Source organism: Chlamydotis macqueenii, chromosome 8 (genome assembly GCF_036417535.1).
Source record: "Chlamydotis macqueenii isolate bChlMac1 chromosome 8, bChlMac1.mat, whole genome shotgun sequence".
Classification (NCBI taxonomy): domain Eukaryota; kingdom Metazoa; phylum Chordata; class Aves; order Otidiformes; family Otididae; genus Chlamydotis; species Chlamydotis macqueenii.
In genome coordinates, this window is record NC_141563.1 from 32,360,920 (window position 1) to 32,375,912 (window position 14,993).

At 43.5% G+C, this 14,993-nt stretch overlaps 1 protein-coding gene across 1 annotated transcript; it reads left to right on the plus strand.

Moving 5' to 3' along the window:
- Positions 1-820: 820 nt before the first annotated feature.
- DMRTB1 (DMRT like family B with proline rich C-terminal 1) lies at positions 821-8,232 on the plus strand. The gene is given in 4 exon segments (XM_086754151.1): positions 821-1,226; positions 2,910-3,142; positions 4,813-4,957; positions 8,126-8,232. Coding segments are annotated over 4 exon segments (891 nt in total).
- Positions 8,233-14,993: the final 6,761 nt, after the last annotated feature.

The window sequence follows — 14,993 nt, forward strand, 5'->3', positions numbered from 1 at the left end:
ATGGAGAGTTTTCTCCTGGAAATGGGCTACTGTGTAAACCATGGTTTTGTAGCTACCAGCAGTAACAAATAACAAGTGCTTTTTAAGCAATGCTGGAACTGGAGCATTCCTGTATTTCTAATTGTAAGCCTGTCTTTGTTTCCAGAGAATAAGGAATTCTGAGAAAAGGAGACAGGTCTTTTGAATGACATATGCTTTCCCCCTTCATCTTAGTACCTTGTTTTGAAAAACAGAATGATGAAACAGTGTTGGTTTCTTTTTTTTTTTTTTCCTGCTGAAGCAGTCACTCTCCTCCTGATCAAGAGGAGCATACTGCAAATTGGAAACAAAATGTAACTGAAATCCTGTGCATGTTAAAAGCAAATGCATGAGCGGTATGAAGGTGAGTGTGGATGTTAAAGTGCCAAAAGGGAAAACTGTCACTTGAGGCAGTAGTGTAAAGGACACTGCATTTCTCTCCCTTGCACACCCCTGCCCGTCCAAAACTCTCTGTGCACCAGCACAGGGAAATGTACTAAAATGTGCAGCAGGTGCCCCCCTGCTCTTGCAGACACAGCCCCCCCAGGGCCGAGGTCTGACTCCAGCCTGCACCAAGGGGCTGCAGGGGGAGGTGGGCAGGTACAGCCCTGCCTGCCTGAGGGAGGGGAGGCCTGCAGGGCCAGGGCTCCCCAGGGCAGGGCATTCCCTACCCGCTGCCATGGGCTCTCCTGCCCCGCCTGCCCAGGTTGCTACATGCTGGGCAGCAGTTGCCATGCCCTATATAAGAGCCCTGAGCGGCCAGCCCAGGAGATCTGGCGTGGTTAGCAAGGACTGGTGTGCCATGGAGGCCAAGGAGGCCGCAGCAGTGGTGGCGAAGGCGGCGCTGCGAACACCCAAGTGCTCCCGCTGTCGTAACCACGGCTTCGTGGTGCCGGTGAAGGGCCATGCCGGCCACTGCCGCTGGAAGCTCTGCCTGTGTGACAAGTGCGCCCTCATCACCGAGCGCCAGAAGATCATGGCGGCCCAGAAGGCCCTGAGGCAGCAGGTGCCCGACCCCCCGGCTGAGGCAGCCGCAGGGCCTGCTCCCTTGGGCGAAGGCCCTGGGGTGGCCGCCGGGGTGAGCAGTGCCCCTGAGCAAAGTGGCCATGAAGGGGTGAAGGCCACCCAGCTCCCCAGCGGCAACAGCAAAGGCATGGCGCACAGGGGGCTGCGGCCACCTCCCAGCGGCCCTCCCTTCAGGGACTACGGTAAGTGCCTGTCCCTAAAGCCTCCTCCCCTGTCTTGCCATCTTTCTTTCCGCATTCATCCTCCTCTTCCTCCCATCAAACACTGCCACTTGTGGCAGTGTGCACCTGCTGATTCCTCAGGCTTCAGCTCCCCAGAGAGGCATTCCTGCTCTCTCTCTCTCTTTCCTTCCTCTGTGGACGCAGGTACTCAGCTTGCATGTTGAATATCCAACCCTGCATTTATTTTCCCTTTTGCAGTGTCTGCAATGGAGGTCACGCGGCTGTGCAGCAGCATGAGCAATGTGCTCAGCCTCGCTGCTCATTGCAAAGTTGGAGCTTAAGCAAGTGGCTTTTCTCTGAGAGGGAAATTAGGCTGGGAGGGAAACCGAGCTGTGATCCACTGTGCACTGCAGGTGCTCGTGCATGTTTCTCTGAGTCCTGTCTCATTGTCTATAAATTCACAGGCACAAGCCTCCAGCAACAAAAATGCTAAAAAACTCAGCAATGGCAGGTAAATGGGGAAGTTACTGCTGCAGTTGCCTGAAGCAAGCATTTTATGATAGCACTGTGAAAGAAAGAGACCTTTTGGCCTTAATTCCTGTAGCAAAGACTAAGCTTGGCTGGGATCACTTGGCATGAAAGTGCACTTGGTATTTAAGAGCAGAGTGTAGATTTTGCAGGTGGAACAGTTGTATGGTCTGTCACCTCTTAAATTGCTTCCTTTAATAGAGTCTTTCATGTGACTTGTCTAGTTTATCACTATTTATTACAGTAACACCATACAATTACTATTTACTATAGTAATTCTATGGAAATCCCTGACTACAGTAGTCATTAGTTTGAGCCTCAGGCCTCTGGTGGCCTGCAAGACACAGTGCTGTTCTGAGAAGCCCAGAGGAGAGTAATTTCAGATATCTCTAGTTCCCACCTAATTGTGAATAACTCTTCCCCTTTTTTTTTCCAGCTTTGTTTCCTATGAAAATGATGGTTTTGGATGATGCTAACTGTATATGTGCCTGTCAGTCCTTCCCTTAATGACATTTTTAAACTGCTGACCAATTTAAAAAAAAATGTTATGGACAAATAGTATAATTCTAGTACTCCAGAAGTAGACCTACTTTTGAAGCAAATTCTTCCACTTCTCTACTACATACGGGAGGATGTGTGGACAAGAAAGACCCTACTTGTATTCAGATAACTACTCTCTTTCTTTAAGAGTTCAGAGAGCCCATATAAGATTCCAGATGCAAGATAAAAAACATAGGAAGTAACTGATTCCTGCATCTGAAGTTGCCTGTGTACATCCCTAAAATTGAGCCTTTGAAGTTAGGGCAGATAGGACTAAAGTCAGAACTCTTATTATTTCTGTAGATTTTTGTTTTAAGTTCTGCTAGAGTTAAAAGTCTTAAGGCAGGTTGTTTTTACTGAAAGAGTAAGATTCTGCAGCCAGTGCTTTTCCAGGGAGTAGCTTCACAACACAAAAGGCAGAAAAGAATGCAGATCATTCTGCATTACAATATCATCTGCTGCATCTTTCCTTAGTTCCTTAAAAAATCACAAAATTAAATTCATGAGGAGCTGAGCATGACACCAAAGGGCCAGATTCTCCTGCCTGACAGTGGAATTTGGTCCTGCAGCTCCTTCTACTGAACTCCATAGAATTACATGGATACTTTTATTTGTTCTTTTCTGATTGTTTCGTAGCTCACCCTGCTTTTCCTCCAGAATACATGGTCAACCCAGAATACCTGGAGAGAGAACCTCCGAAAGTGTACCCTGGGTATTCTGGGGTATATCCTTACCACCCATTTCCCATGGGATTTGCCATCAATCAGTCAAGCTGTAGGGGAGCACCATCACCGCCAGGGATATCACTTCAGAGAGGTTTCCGACACATTCCTGGCAACTATGGGCCAGGGAATGCAGCTTCCATGTCAGTAAGTAGCGGTCTTTTAATTACCTCTGGAAATACTACTGTCTTTACTTTTAGCTGCCTTCTTGCTGTTAAAGTATGCATGAAAAGTTACCCTGCTTATCGGTTACTTCTGTGTTTTGATATATTATGCTGAAGAAAACATTACCAAATGGTGATGTTAATAGTCTGACCTAAAGCCAAAAGAGCAAACACATGCACTTGCAAGGGGACAGATTTTGTGAAATGTTTTGGGGCTTACACATCCTGCTAACATCTGCAGCAGCCTTTTGGAATGATGGCAGTTGGATACTTAATATGGTCATGTTGTGCCAGCGTAGATGGCACAGAATGCTCATTGGGAGGTTCCTCTTCTTCCAAGCAGGACAAATCTAATGGGGAGGGAGAGTATCAGGACTTGGCCAAGGCACCACAGCTGCAGAGAGAAAGAGGGGAAAATCAGCTTCCACAAGGAAGTGAATTAGCATGGTCAGATATTTCTGTTTTGAGACAATTGGTTTCTCAAAAACAGTGGAGAATTGTTGTGGTTAACAGAAGTTTCAGATGAAAAATGATGTTCAGCCTCATAGAGCCCACATCTTCAAAACGCACAGACATGGTAAAAAACAAGATGCTAAATTGCCTGTCAGTTGTAATGGTGTGTGGGGGCACTTCCAGTTCCTTTCAGTGCTGTCAGTCATGTTGGTTTAAACTAGTGGTGTCCAGTTTTTGTACCACAGTTAGACACATTATCAGATTTCCAGCTGCCATGCACCATCCTGTGTGCATTGAGTACAATTCATCAGTTCATCTGAAGGTGGAGTGATCTGCCTCAAGGCTACTAGATTTATTTTCCTTGCATAGAAATTCCCTGTCACATTTTAGGGGTTATGGAGAAAGAGGGTGGCTAGCAGCAGTCTGAGGTCCAGATAAATTATCCTGGTGGGCTGAATATACACAGATTGGGAAATGCCTTGTCTAGACCATCACTATATGTAGTTTTGAACTTAATTTTTAACTGTCCTGAAACAGATAGAAAGATCTCATACAAGTTCTATCTGTACCAGGGTGCATGGCCAAATCCAAGAGAAAAATGCTCCTATTTCTCTGATGCTGCTGTTTCTGAGGGATGGAAATATCTCCTTGCACATGGAATGAGTTTTGTCATGCTCTAACAGGTCTGGTGATCACAGAAGACCAGGTCTGTGGAGCACCTTGTGGTGCACACCACCATCTCGGTGTAGGTAGAGCTGCTCACTTCACTGGGCTCAGGGGGGAATCCATAACTAGCGGGGAGGTGGTGGCAAGGAACACTTTCCTAGGTTGCCTCTCTGTTGCATGAAGACTTCCAGACTTGTTCAGTGGCAAATGCACCGGGTCAGTGGTGAAGCTGAGTGGCTCCTGCTTTAAATCAACTATTCTAATGTGGTACCAGAACAGATGATAAAGGACTTAGAGGGTCAGTTTCAGCTGAGACATGGTCTAAGAAGCTGCTATGTCTCAGTTTCAGGATGTTACACTATGCACAGTCTTTGCAGTTGCTAATACGTGCACAGACGTGGCAGCATATGGCCACAAAATGGACAAAAAATGTAATATTTATAGGTAAAAATTAAAAAAGAAATTGTTTGATACTGCTGATGTATCCTGGAGAGAGTCTTCAGATGGAAGATGCCTTGCTTTATGTGTTTGCAGATTCCAGATGGAGGTGGAGATTTCCATCAAGGATACTACACTCCTCTGCCTCAGTTCATCCCACCAGGTTTTCTGCCAGGGATTCATTACATTCCACCTCCCCTTTCACTGAACATGTTGGCTGAAACAACCAAGGAAGCACACGGTAAGGAAGTAAGAGATGAGCCCTGGGAGACCCAGTTTTAACCTGCTTTAACCTAACCACGGAGGTGGAAGCCCCAAGAGACCCTGATTCTAGCTAGTTTTCAGGATTTCACTGATCACTGTGATGGAGTCAGGACTGAGATCCTGAAATCCCAGGACAGATTTCCACTTGTACAGCTGTGGACAGGGCTGACTTAGGGAAACCAGCCTGACATGCTTGGGCTTTCCAGATGATAAGCACCTCAAGGTCACTCAGATGTTGGAGGCCCCAGGCTGATGTTCTCAAAATGAAAATATTTTTCTAAATAGCTAGTTTGCGGGACATATTTTAAAAATTATTTGGCTCTGTTGCATTTTAGACAAAATGTTAAAAAAATGCAGACTAACTCGTAGCATGAACAATATGACATTTCTTGCTCATCTGAAAATCCTACATCTTGATTGCTCTAAATGAAAGGGTGAATCTTCAAAATCTCCAGTTGTCTTACTGAATCTCACAGGATTTAAATTTCTGCCATAGGTTAAGTCTTTGTGTCCCTCTCTTTTATGTCTCTCTCATGCATTGTGCCTATCTGTGGACACACTTGTGATTGTATTTGCAAGTTTTTCATTTGGCTGCAGCTAGCTGTGACCACAAGAGGGTAGAGCTGCTCAGAAAATTAACCACTAGCACTGGATGAGTGAACAGCCAATTTATTTTAAATTCTTTTTGAAAATGCAGATAAATAAATACAACTTTATTTATCTTCTTGAACGTCAGAATAAAAAATAGTTCATCTGACTGTTTATGAAACACATTACAATAGTCACCCAGTGAAAAATCAAATCTCTTGTATAAAAGAGAGGAGAAATAGAGGAGTGTAATTATCTCAGTTGAATTTAAAATATGTTGATGGTGGTTATGTGGGACAAAATATAAGTTGGGGTTTTTTTTTGGCCTGGTTTCTCAACAACATAAGGCTCTTGCAGTCTTATTTTCTGTTAGTGTCAGTCCTCTCATAACTTTTCAACCCATTAGTTATTTTCAGCCAAATGTATCTGTTGTGATCACAGGCCTACACAATATTGATCTGCAAGGGAAGCAGACGCCTCCCACAAAACCATTTGTTTGCAGCCATGATGTGCTGTTTGGCTAGCTGGCAGCTTGCTCTCAGTTCCTGACTGATGTGTGCGCACCCTGGCCAACAACCAAGTGCCTGCCAGTCAGCCCAGTAGTGGGCACATATCTCCAGAGCAGTCAGAGCATACCTGTGTCTTGTCTGGCTAGAATGCCAAAGAAAAGTAAGCAGGAGATGTGGTAGACAAGGGGAATATGAACAATATGGCAGTGTGGGGCGTGTGCAGACATTGGAGAAGTGTAAAGTTATTTTAAGATATTGATAAAGTCATAGGACTGTGATGCAGTGTGTAGGAGATACTGGTGTGCTGGAGGTGAAATAATATGGACTGAGTTTGAGGGAAGGAGAGGAAACTGAGGGCTGGCAGGCAAACCAGAAAGTGTATATGAGGATTAATGGGTTTTGTGATTTGGAGGGGACAAAAGATCTGAGGGACACTGCAGTGGCAGAGAACATGTAGGCAGCTGCAGCTATTCTGTTGGAGTGTGTGGGAATGGGAAGGAGCTGAGACTAGCAGACAAACATAGGGGACGTGGGGAGAAGTAGTGGTATTCTGTGAGGAAAATGGAAGAAATCCAGTCCTGTATTGCTAGAGTGAAGTTGTACTGGCCAAACAATCATGAAATCGGTCAACTGGATAGAGAAGAGAGATCATGAGAGCGCACACCCCCTCAGAGAGAAAAATGCCATCTAATTACCTCAGCCCTTATTACACACCAGGGAAATCACAACCCAGGCACAAAGCCATCGGAAACAATACATCATGGATTGTGCTGATCACAGAACAACTCAGTTTTCTTACTACTACAGAGAAAGTACAAATTAATTCCACTACTTAGCATTTTTGCTCCAGGATATGTAGGAATTTGCAATTGTGACCCAGTGAGGGGGGATACTTCTGAGTGAGGTCATCTACAAAATAGCCTGCCAGCAGAAGATGCTGATACAGAGGGAAGCTACAGTGAAACTAAAAATTCTAGTATTCAAGATGCTTTAAAAAAGAGAAAAGCTGTAACATTTAGTGCATAGGGATATGTTAGGATTGCATCATGTCTTTTTTCCTAAGAAAGGAACACACTCAAACATGCAATTAGACTTGGGAACATCCTTCCTCCAGAGAGACCTCCAGAATTGAGGTGAAATGGGCCTTCTGGCAAAACTGTTGCAGGAAAATGGATATAGAAAACTCTAGCAGGGGACAACTGGTGAGAAGAAATGTCTGTGATCTCTGTCATGAAGGGAATCTGAGATGAAGAAAATTAAAAAAAAAAAAAAAGTCCTGTCTGAAAGATTTTCCAAGGCTAGAAGCTGCTGCCAGAAAGGTTTGAGTCAATAGTTGACTGCAGTTGAATGACTGAGGGCAGTTAGGTTTACAGCAGTGATGTGAAGTATAGGCCACGATGTTACACAATTTCATGCAGTATTGACTAGTAATGTTATGGAGATTTGACAAAATAAACACAAGGTATGTCTGGTAAAACAGCCAGTACAGCATCTGAGGATAGAGTCTAATTGCAGATTGTTGGCTGTCTAGAAGAGCAAGCCGCAGGAAAACAAACAAAAATCCAACTCGCCTGTGAAGAAATGAGGGAGCTTTTAATGCAGATTAGCAAGTAAATACTTTACAAAATAAAAATCCCTAGCTGGATTTCAAGGCCTTTGAGAATTCACAGGAGTGCTAAAAAGGCATGGCATAGATTCACTGCAGTTAAATGGGCAAAGGAGTCTGCCTCCCCTTCTGTTCCAGTGCAGCTTCAACACTTGCCACCTTGAAGCACTCTTGCTAACATTTCTTTAAGCAGGGCGGAAGGAATCAACTGCTGTCTGAACTGCAGTATCTCACTTCAGAGAGCTGCAGTTCTTGATGTCAAGCACCTTTGAATTAACTGGGTTGAAACTCAAAATGGATTGACAAAAGTCATTTTGCATTGAGAATTTACCTCTGGAAATGTGATTGATACCAGGTGTAACACAAACTGAAATACAGAGTTTGGGGTTTTGCGCTTGTTTTTTCATGTTTAACAGTTTTCTGTTCTTCATTTTTATTTCAGATACTGAAGCTGACAGTCAGGATTCCGAGGTGGTTCATGAACCTGGCCAACCATCTTTTTCCCCAGAATAAACAAGCAGAGACCAATCTCTATATGCTAAACAGTAAAAGGGCTGGAGAAGAGCTGAGCAGTAGGCAGCACTAGTTCCATTACTGAGAAGAGTGTTAGTTAATACAAGGGTAGAATCACTGAGCAGTCACTGAACAGTCACAACAGCTAGAAGAAGGGGATTAGTCCCCTGTCTCACTTTATGATCACATTAGAGCTGCCAGGCTCACCGTTCTGCCTCCCTAGTACTGTAAAGCCCTTGTTCCTAAAAGAGGTTTTCCAGAGCCATGATAAATCCCTTCCGCCTTAAGCAGGTGGAAGCGGAAAACGATTATGACTCTCAATTTTTTTCCTTTGCTGAGGTTAGATGGCTCCCAGACTCTGGAGTGAGGTCTCCGAGCCGTGTACGTTCTGCAGCCTTCTCGTGTTCATGACAGTATTCAAAAATGTGTTGGTTTTATATCAATTTATTGTAAAGGAAACCTGTTTCTGAATATTACGGAAGAGTTAAGTGATGTGGAGCCTGAAGGCTGAGTGAGAGAGGACGGGAAGACAGACTGGGTTGCTGACTTACTTGGCTGCCTAAGAACATGGATTCAGCAGAGTAAGGGAACAGTAGGCGCTTGGTACACTGGTCAAGAAGGGCATGGGAGGAATCTGCAGAAAGGGCTGGTATAGGCTGAAATCCAGTGCCTCCGCATTGTTTTCTGGGTGAACTGCCTTTAAGGCACCTTCTGTTCAGATTGGGAACAGACTGATTTGGAATCATCTTGTGTCACACAGGCTTCAGGATTTTGAATCTCCTTGATGGTTTATACACAATTTCAATGTTGTTTAACTCCACACAGCTGAAACTAAACAGTACTATTTGTTCTTAAGGGGCATGTGTAGATAGCTTTATACGTGTGTGTTGGAAGTGTGCTGTGGTGTATCAAAGGTGTGGAGAGATTGCCTAGGAAACTAGGACAAAACACCATTTAGAATAATAATTAGTCAAATGCATACATATTATAATTTTCAATGATAATGTTTAATTAAAAATGAAAGGTACATTCCTCTACCATTTTGCCCAGAGGAATTCATTTTGTATTAAGTGAATCAGTTGTTAATGTTTGAATAATTTGAGGGGGAACTTTAGTGTAATTTTAAAGAGATGCATTAAATTGTTGGTATGGTTTTGATGATTTGAGGCTTGCATATCTACACGTAATTTTTCAAATGTCAGATGTTGCCCTGAACAGCTCTGTGTAACAGCCTTGTCTGGAGAGAGATTTAGGCTTCAGTATTTTTCTTTTACAACTTTTGACTGCTGCTGTAGAGGTGAGTGCAGTAAAATAAACATTCTTCTTTTCTGCTACTTGTACTAATAATCCCTTACTCAATGCAAGATGTAAATAAATTCTACTAAACTGATTTTTTTTTTTTTAAATGTAGTAGATTATATGTTGGAATGCTTTCCAGCATATAAGGTTTGGGGGACAGTGAGTGAAAGTGGCAAACTTAGAACTGCCAAGAGGAAAAACTGAAAAACACATTATCTATAGCAAATAATCTGATGTACAACTTGTTATATACTAGATTTACAACAGCATCTCTGCTCCTAGGAGTATCCCAAACTCCTCTTAAAACTCTGCTTGGGAAAATCTAAATACTTCTTTAAGGTGTCTGGACAGAGCAAAGCTCTTTTCAGAATAAAATAATCTACAAATACCAGCAGCACCTACAAAGCAGGTTCCTCTGTGGATGGAGGGTTGATTTTATAAATATATATATAATGATTTAAGGAAGTAATAATGGACAAGATGAACAGTTGAATGGTCTCCTTCCCAGATATTTTTCCACAGTAATATTCAGTGTTGTGTTACTCCTTAAATCACAAAGCAAGATGGACTCCAGCCCATTTCACTGACTGTAATGCACAGCCATTGCAGATACACCGCATAGACAGTACTGTTTCCTCTCCGTTTTGCTGTGCCCGTGACTGCTTCCAGATTGCCAGGCCAAACTCCTTATTTTGCTTTCCTCCATCTTTTTCAACTAGCAGTGAGTGAACCAAAGCCTTTATTTTGGCTTTTTGAATGATGGTATGGCACTCCAATAGGATCTGTCTCACAGCATTGAGGGAACCCAGTGTTATCTCCAGAGGGATGTAGCAAGTTTAAAGAAGAACCAGAGAAAGGCAACTAAACTGAGCAAGGAGATGGAGGAATTGCCTTACAAGAGGAGTCTAAAAATAGACCAGAGTCTTCAGTTTGGAGAGGAGAAAGTTGAGGGGGGATATGACTCAATTTTAGAACATCATGTCAGCTGTGGCAAAGTAGATGTAAACCCTTTGCCAAACCTTGCTATTTCCATACACGTGAAGGACAAGAAGGTGACCAGGGGGAGGGGCAAATGACCTCTCACCAGCCTGATTGCCTTCTGTAATGAGATGACAGGCGTCTACCCCAGTCTAAATTCTAACAGGTGAACAGTTACAATTGGCTTTCCTAGGGCATCAGCAGCGAGGCCAATACTGTTTAATATGCATAATCATATAATCAGTCAAACTTTGTTTGGTGTCATCTGACTAAAAGTTTCAGATTTTTACATTTTTGGAAATTTGTCACCAAGTTCTTGCACCTATCTCTACAAGAGATAAAATTAAAGTGAGCAACTCTCCAGTTGACAGGAAGAATTATTTTATGTGGATAATTCAAGGTTTCATTCTTCCATTTTATGCTCAGCTTGTCCTTTTTAACCAAGGGAAAAAATGTTCCCTGACAACTGCTATTGTCACACTGTGCACTTAAGACTTCAAAGCGAATAATGTTAATTCCAAACTTAGTGCCAACTAGTGTTTCCAATAATTAAACTCTGAGATTTCTTCTGACTCCATTTATTTAAATAAATGACTTAGGGATAATGAAATCAGTTTGGATTGAAATGGAATGATTTGCATTAGACAAGTCACTCAGAGGTTGTTCCAGCCTAAATCATCCCAGAATGTTATTGTTTTCTATTAAGGCTGAAGTCACATAAACTTTGGTCAAATTCATAAAATCTGGGGAGAAAAAGGAAAGTTAGCCATGATATCCACTTCTGAAATATTTCTGTGTGCAAGCTGCTACTGACTGCAGTAGGAATTGTGCACACAGCATTTGTAATCATTATTTTCTGATTTCTGACGATTGAGTCCCTTGCTAAACAGATCTGAACTTCTGAGGATGCAATTCCTAACATCTGACATTTCTGTCAAACCTCTGTCCTCACTGCAAGCCCCATGGTCATCCCAGAGCAACAAGCTTTGTTTGTACACTGAAGAGGAAAATCTGAATTAGGAACCAGTTCTTCAGCATTTACTCACACCACTAATTTCATTACTTTCAGTGGAATTATTTCCAAGGGTACAGAGTTGACAACGTTGGTTAGGTATGCAAGTTTAGGATCCAAGTTTTATAAAGAGGTGTCTGTGACACTGTCCAAAACCTCAGATTATTGTAGATTCGCATTTTCTGTAGGAGCTTTGGAAAAAAGAAAACAAACCCAAGGGATTCTAGAAGGATCATGTAGTGTGTCCATTCTGCAAACATATGTTAGATTCATTTGTCATTGCCCTGCAGCAAACTGCTAGATGGTAACATTTTTTGTGGTATCGGCTTCTACATCTGGAGGTTTTCGTATGACAGTAATTATAATATTCTTTCAAGACATTTTTATTTTTTTCTTTTTCTTCTTTGAATTAGATGCACCCAGTTGGAAATCTCTGAATCCACAGCAAGAATATAGCTGCTTTTTCCACTTTAATGAGTAATTAATTTTGAACAGCAATCCAAAGAAATATTTAATTGCCTACCAGTAAAGTCAGCTTGCTGCAAACAAATTTCTCCCTCTCCTTAAAAAAATAATTTTCATGACAGAAAAATTCTTTATGATGTGAAACATACCTACTTTGGAACAGTGGAAAGTTTAATTAAATCATTCTTATGGGCAAGTGGGTCTGGTTTTCCTATTTTTTCCCAATATTTTACTACTGCAACATTAGCATTCGTCACAGAGTTATGTCTCTGCTTAGCCTGCCAGAATGTAAGGGAGAAATCCAAATGTAAAGAAAGTCTGTGGAGTCTATTCCTGAGATCAGTGTCACTGCATGTTTTATTGTAGCCCAGGCCATTGAGAGAGCTCCAGATTAACCACAGATGACCAGGCAGTGATGTGCCCATTCACCCAGCCATGAAGTAAGACATACCATAAGTATGTCTTATCAGACATGAGTAAGGCTTGAAGAGCCTCGGCTAGAAACATTTCTGAAAAAAAAAACAAACAAACCCACCCACTACTTTTATTTACAGTGGGTAACATTTTTTCTTTTGTTTCTCTTTTTCTCCTTGCTGGCCCTTCCCACTGGCTCCTTGGATATTGTACTCAGCTGGGCAACGTTAGTGGCAACCTTGCTACTGACTTCACAGGGTGATCCCCTATGGCTCTAATGACGGGCCAGCTGTGATCTCACACTGTTTTCACTTTTCTTTTACGCAACTCTCTTTAGTGGAGGCATTTCTGGTTTCATTTACTAGTTACTATCAGGGTTTATAGTCTTACTGGTACAATCTACTCAAAAGAGTCCAGGCCACATAAGCTAGAGCAAATACAAAACATTTCTTTTTACAAAATGTACATAGTTTCCTGGGAGAACCTTCCTAGTTTTTCACAACAGGCTCTGTTTCCCATTAAGAAATGTGTTCTTTTAATCAAGGTGCAAATTGACTGTTTTTCATGTTCTTCCAAACATGAAAATGCACTTATATTAAAGTAATTCAAAAGTCTCATGTACCTGCAGATAGTTAGTATTTTACATTCCCTTCCTCGTGGACTGTCTCACAATGTGAGATGGTTCTTTACTTCCTGATGTTCCTCAGTCCTGGGTTTACAAATTTCGTCTAAGTATCACTTCGGCCATCTTCCTGCCTGTCTTTCCAAAGGCATGCACAAGGCTGGTAATCCCATTCTCCAAAGCTGCCCAGCTTTGAGATAGATCTGCAGAGCCCACACCTGCTCACTTTACTTTCCTTACAGACCAAGTCTGCAGCTGTGTTTTGTTTTTCTCAAAACACTTCACAGTATTTTTCATGGCCAGTGCAACAGTGGCATATAAATAAATCAGAGAAACAAATCTTGAAAGAATTAGAGAAATAACAAAATAGATTTTCATCTAAAGAAACAACACACCTGGCACACTGAAAGGGGATACCAAGAGGATGATGGAAAATCAGAACCTGGACTCCAGTTTCCTTGTGGGGTTGTGAGTGACTGAAGAATAAAGCCACCTGCTTATCAGCATCCAAAGAAGCCCAAGGGTTTTGCTCACCTCATGGGAGACATCCCACAACGTTGTTTTTGAGGACCAAGATGCTATCAATACACTTTAGCAAATGTGCACTTCAGAGATGGTGAAAGAAAGGAGGTGCCCCTGCCCTCTTTCCACAGCGAGGAGCACAACCCAGCCCCGCTGCCCCCGCCTGAGGTAAGATGGTGACCCGGGGCCCCGGCAGCGCAGCTGGGACACCCCGGGACACCCCTGGCCGTCCTCCCCGCCACCACGCAGGTCCCGGGGGGGTGGGGGCGCACCGAAGCCCCCTCACCCTGCCCCGGCGTGGTCCCGGGGCACCAGACTATGAGGGAGGGGGCTCAGCCACCCCCCGCCCCCGGCAGCGTACCGCTCCCTCATGGCAGCCGGCGCTCGCCCTCCCTCACGGGCTTAGCGGAGGAAGGCGGCCGGGCTGGGCCTGCCCTTTATTAGCGGGCGCTAATGAGCGGTGTGGGGCGAGGGCGGAGGTTAGAGGGCTGCGGCCGACGGTTCTGCGGCGGCGCCTCGCGGGGCGGCGGTTGGCGGGGCCGGGCCGGTCTTGAGCGCGGTCGGTTTCCCGGGATTCCCGTGAGTGTCGGGCCCCTCACCTCAGGCCTGTTCATGTACTTACATTTGAGTGACCTGCTGTGGTGGAAGCTGTTCCTGCCCAGGTGGGGGAGTTGGAACGAGATGATCTTTAAGGTCCCTTCCAACCCAAACCATTCTGTGACAGATCAAACACTCAAGCACTCTTGGTTTGAGGTTACGATTTCCTTACAGGTTTGCTGCTGCAGTAGCCACATGTGATGTGAAATTCCTCAGTGTGTTGCATGAGTGGGAGAATAGAGTGCAGATAATGGCTTCATGGTCAGACTGGGCTACCGATTTGCACTTTGTAATGTGTGGGCCTTACTACAGCCTCAGTAGGGCAAAGGGGAAAGCAGCCTGTGAAGGAGGTTGTTACCTGTTGCATTTGTGTTTGTTCAGCAGTACAGAGCAAACAGCTAGCCCTCCAACAAAGTTCCAAGAAAAGTGTTTACCTGTGCTGAGAAAATGTTGGCAGGATGGTAGTTTGCCACAGCTCTTGTACAGTGAGACTTGGGGGTGCATCAGACGCTGAGCTCTGTTCATGCTGGGAAGAGCTGAGGGAGCTTTGTGTGTGCTAGCAGGTTGGTGACGTTGGACATCTCTCTGTAGCAGCTTAACTTAGATGTGTGAGTTTTGTCAGTTACCATATATAAGTGATTACTAGCATGAAAAGGACAAGTTCATTTTACAAGGTGTCTATCTGACTGCTTACATAGTAAGTAATAACCCCACTTTAAAAACAAGTTTTGGAAGACATCTATTGCATTGCCTTTCAGGGTATAAATGAAGCCTGTAACATATTACCAGTACTTGGTGTAGCTTTACATTTGACAACCATTTTAAAAGTTTTTGCTTTCAGAATATTTTTACCATTGAAAAGTGTAAAAGAAAAAAAAATCTGTAGCT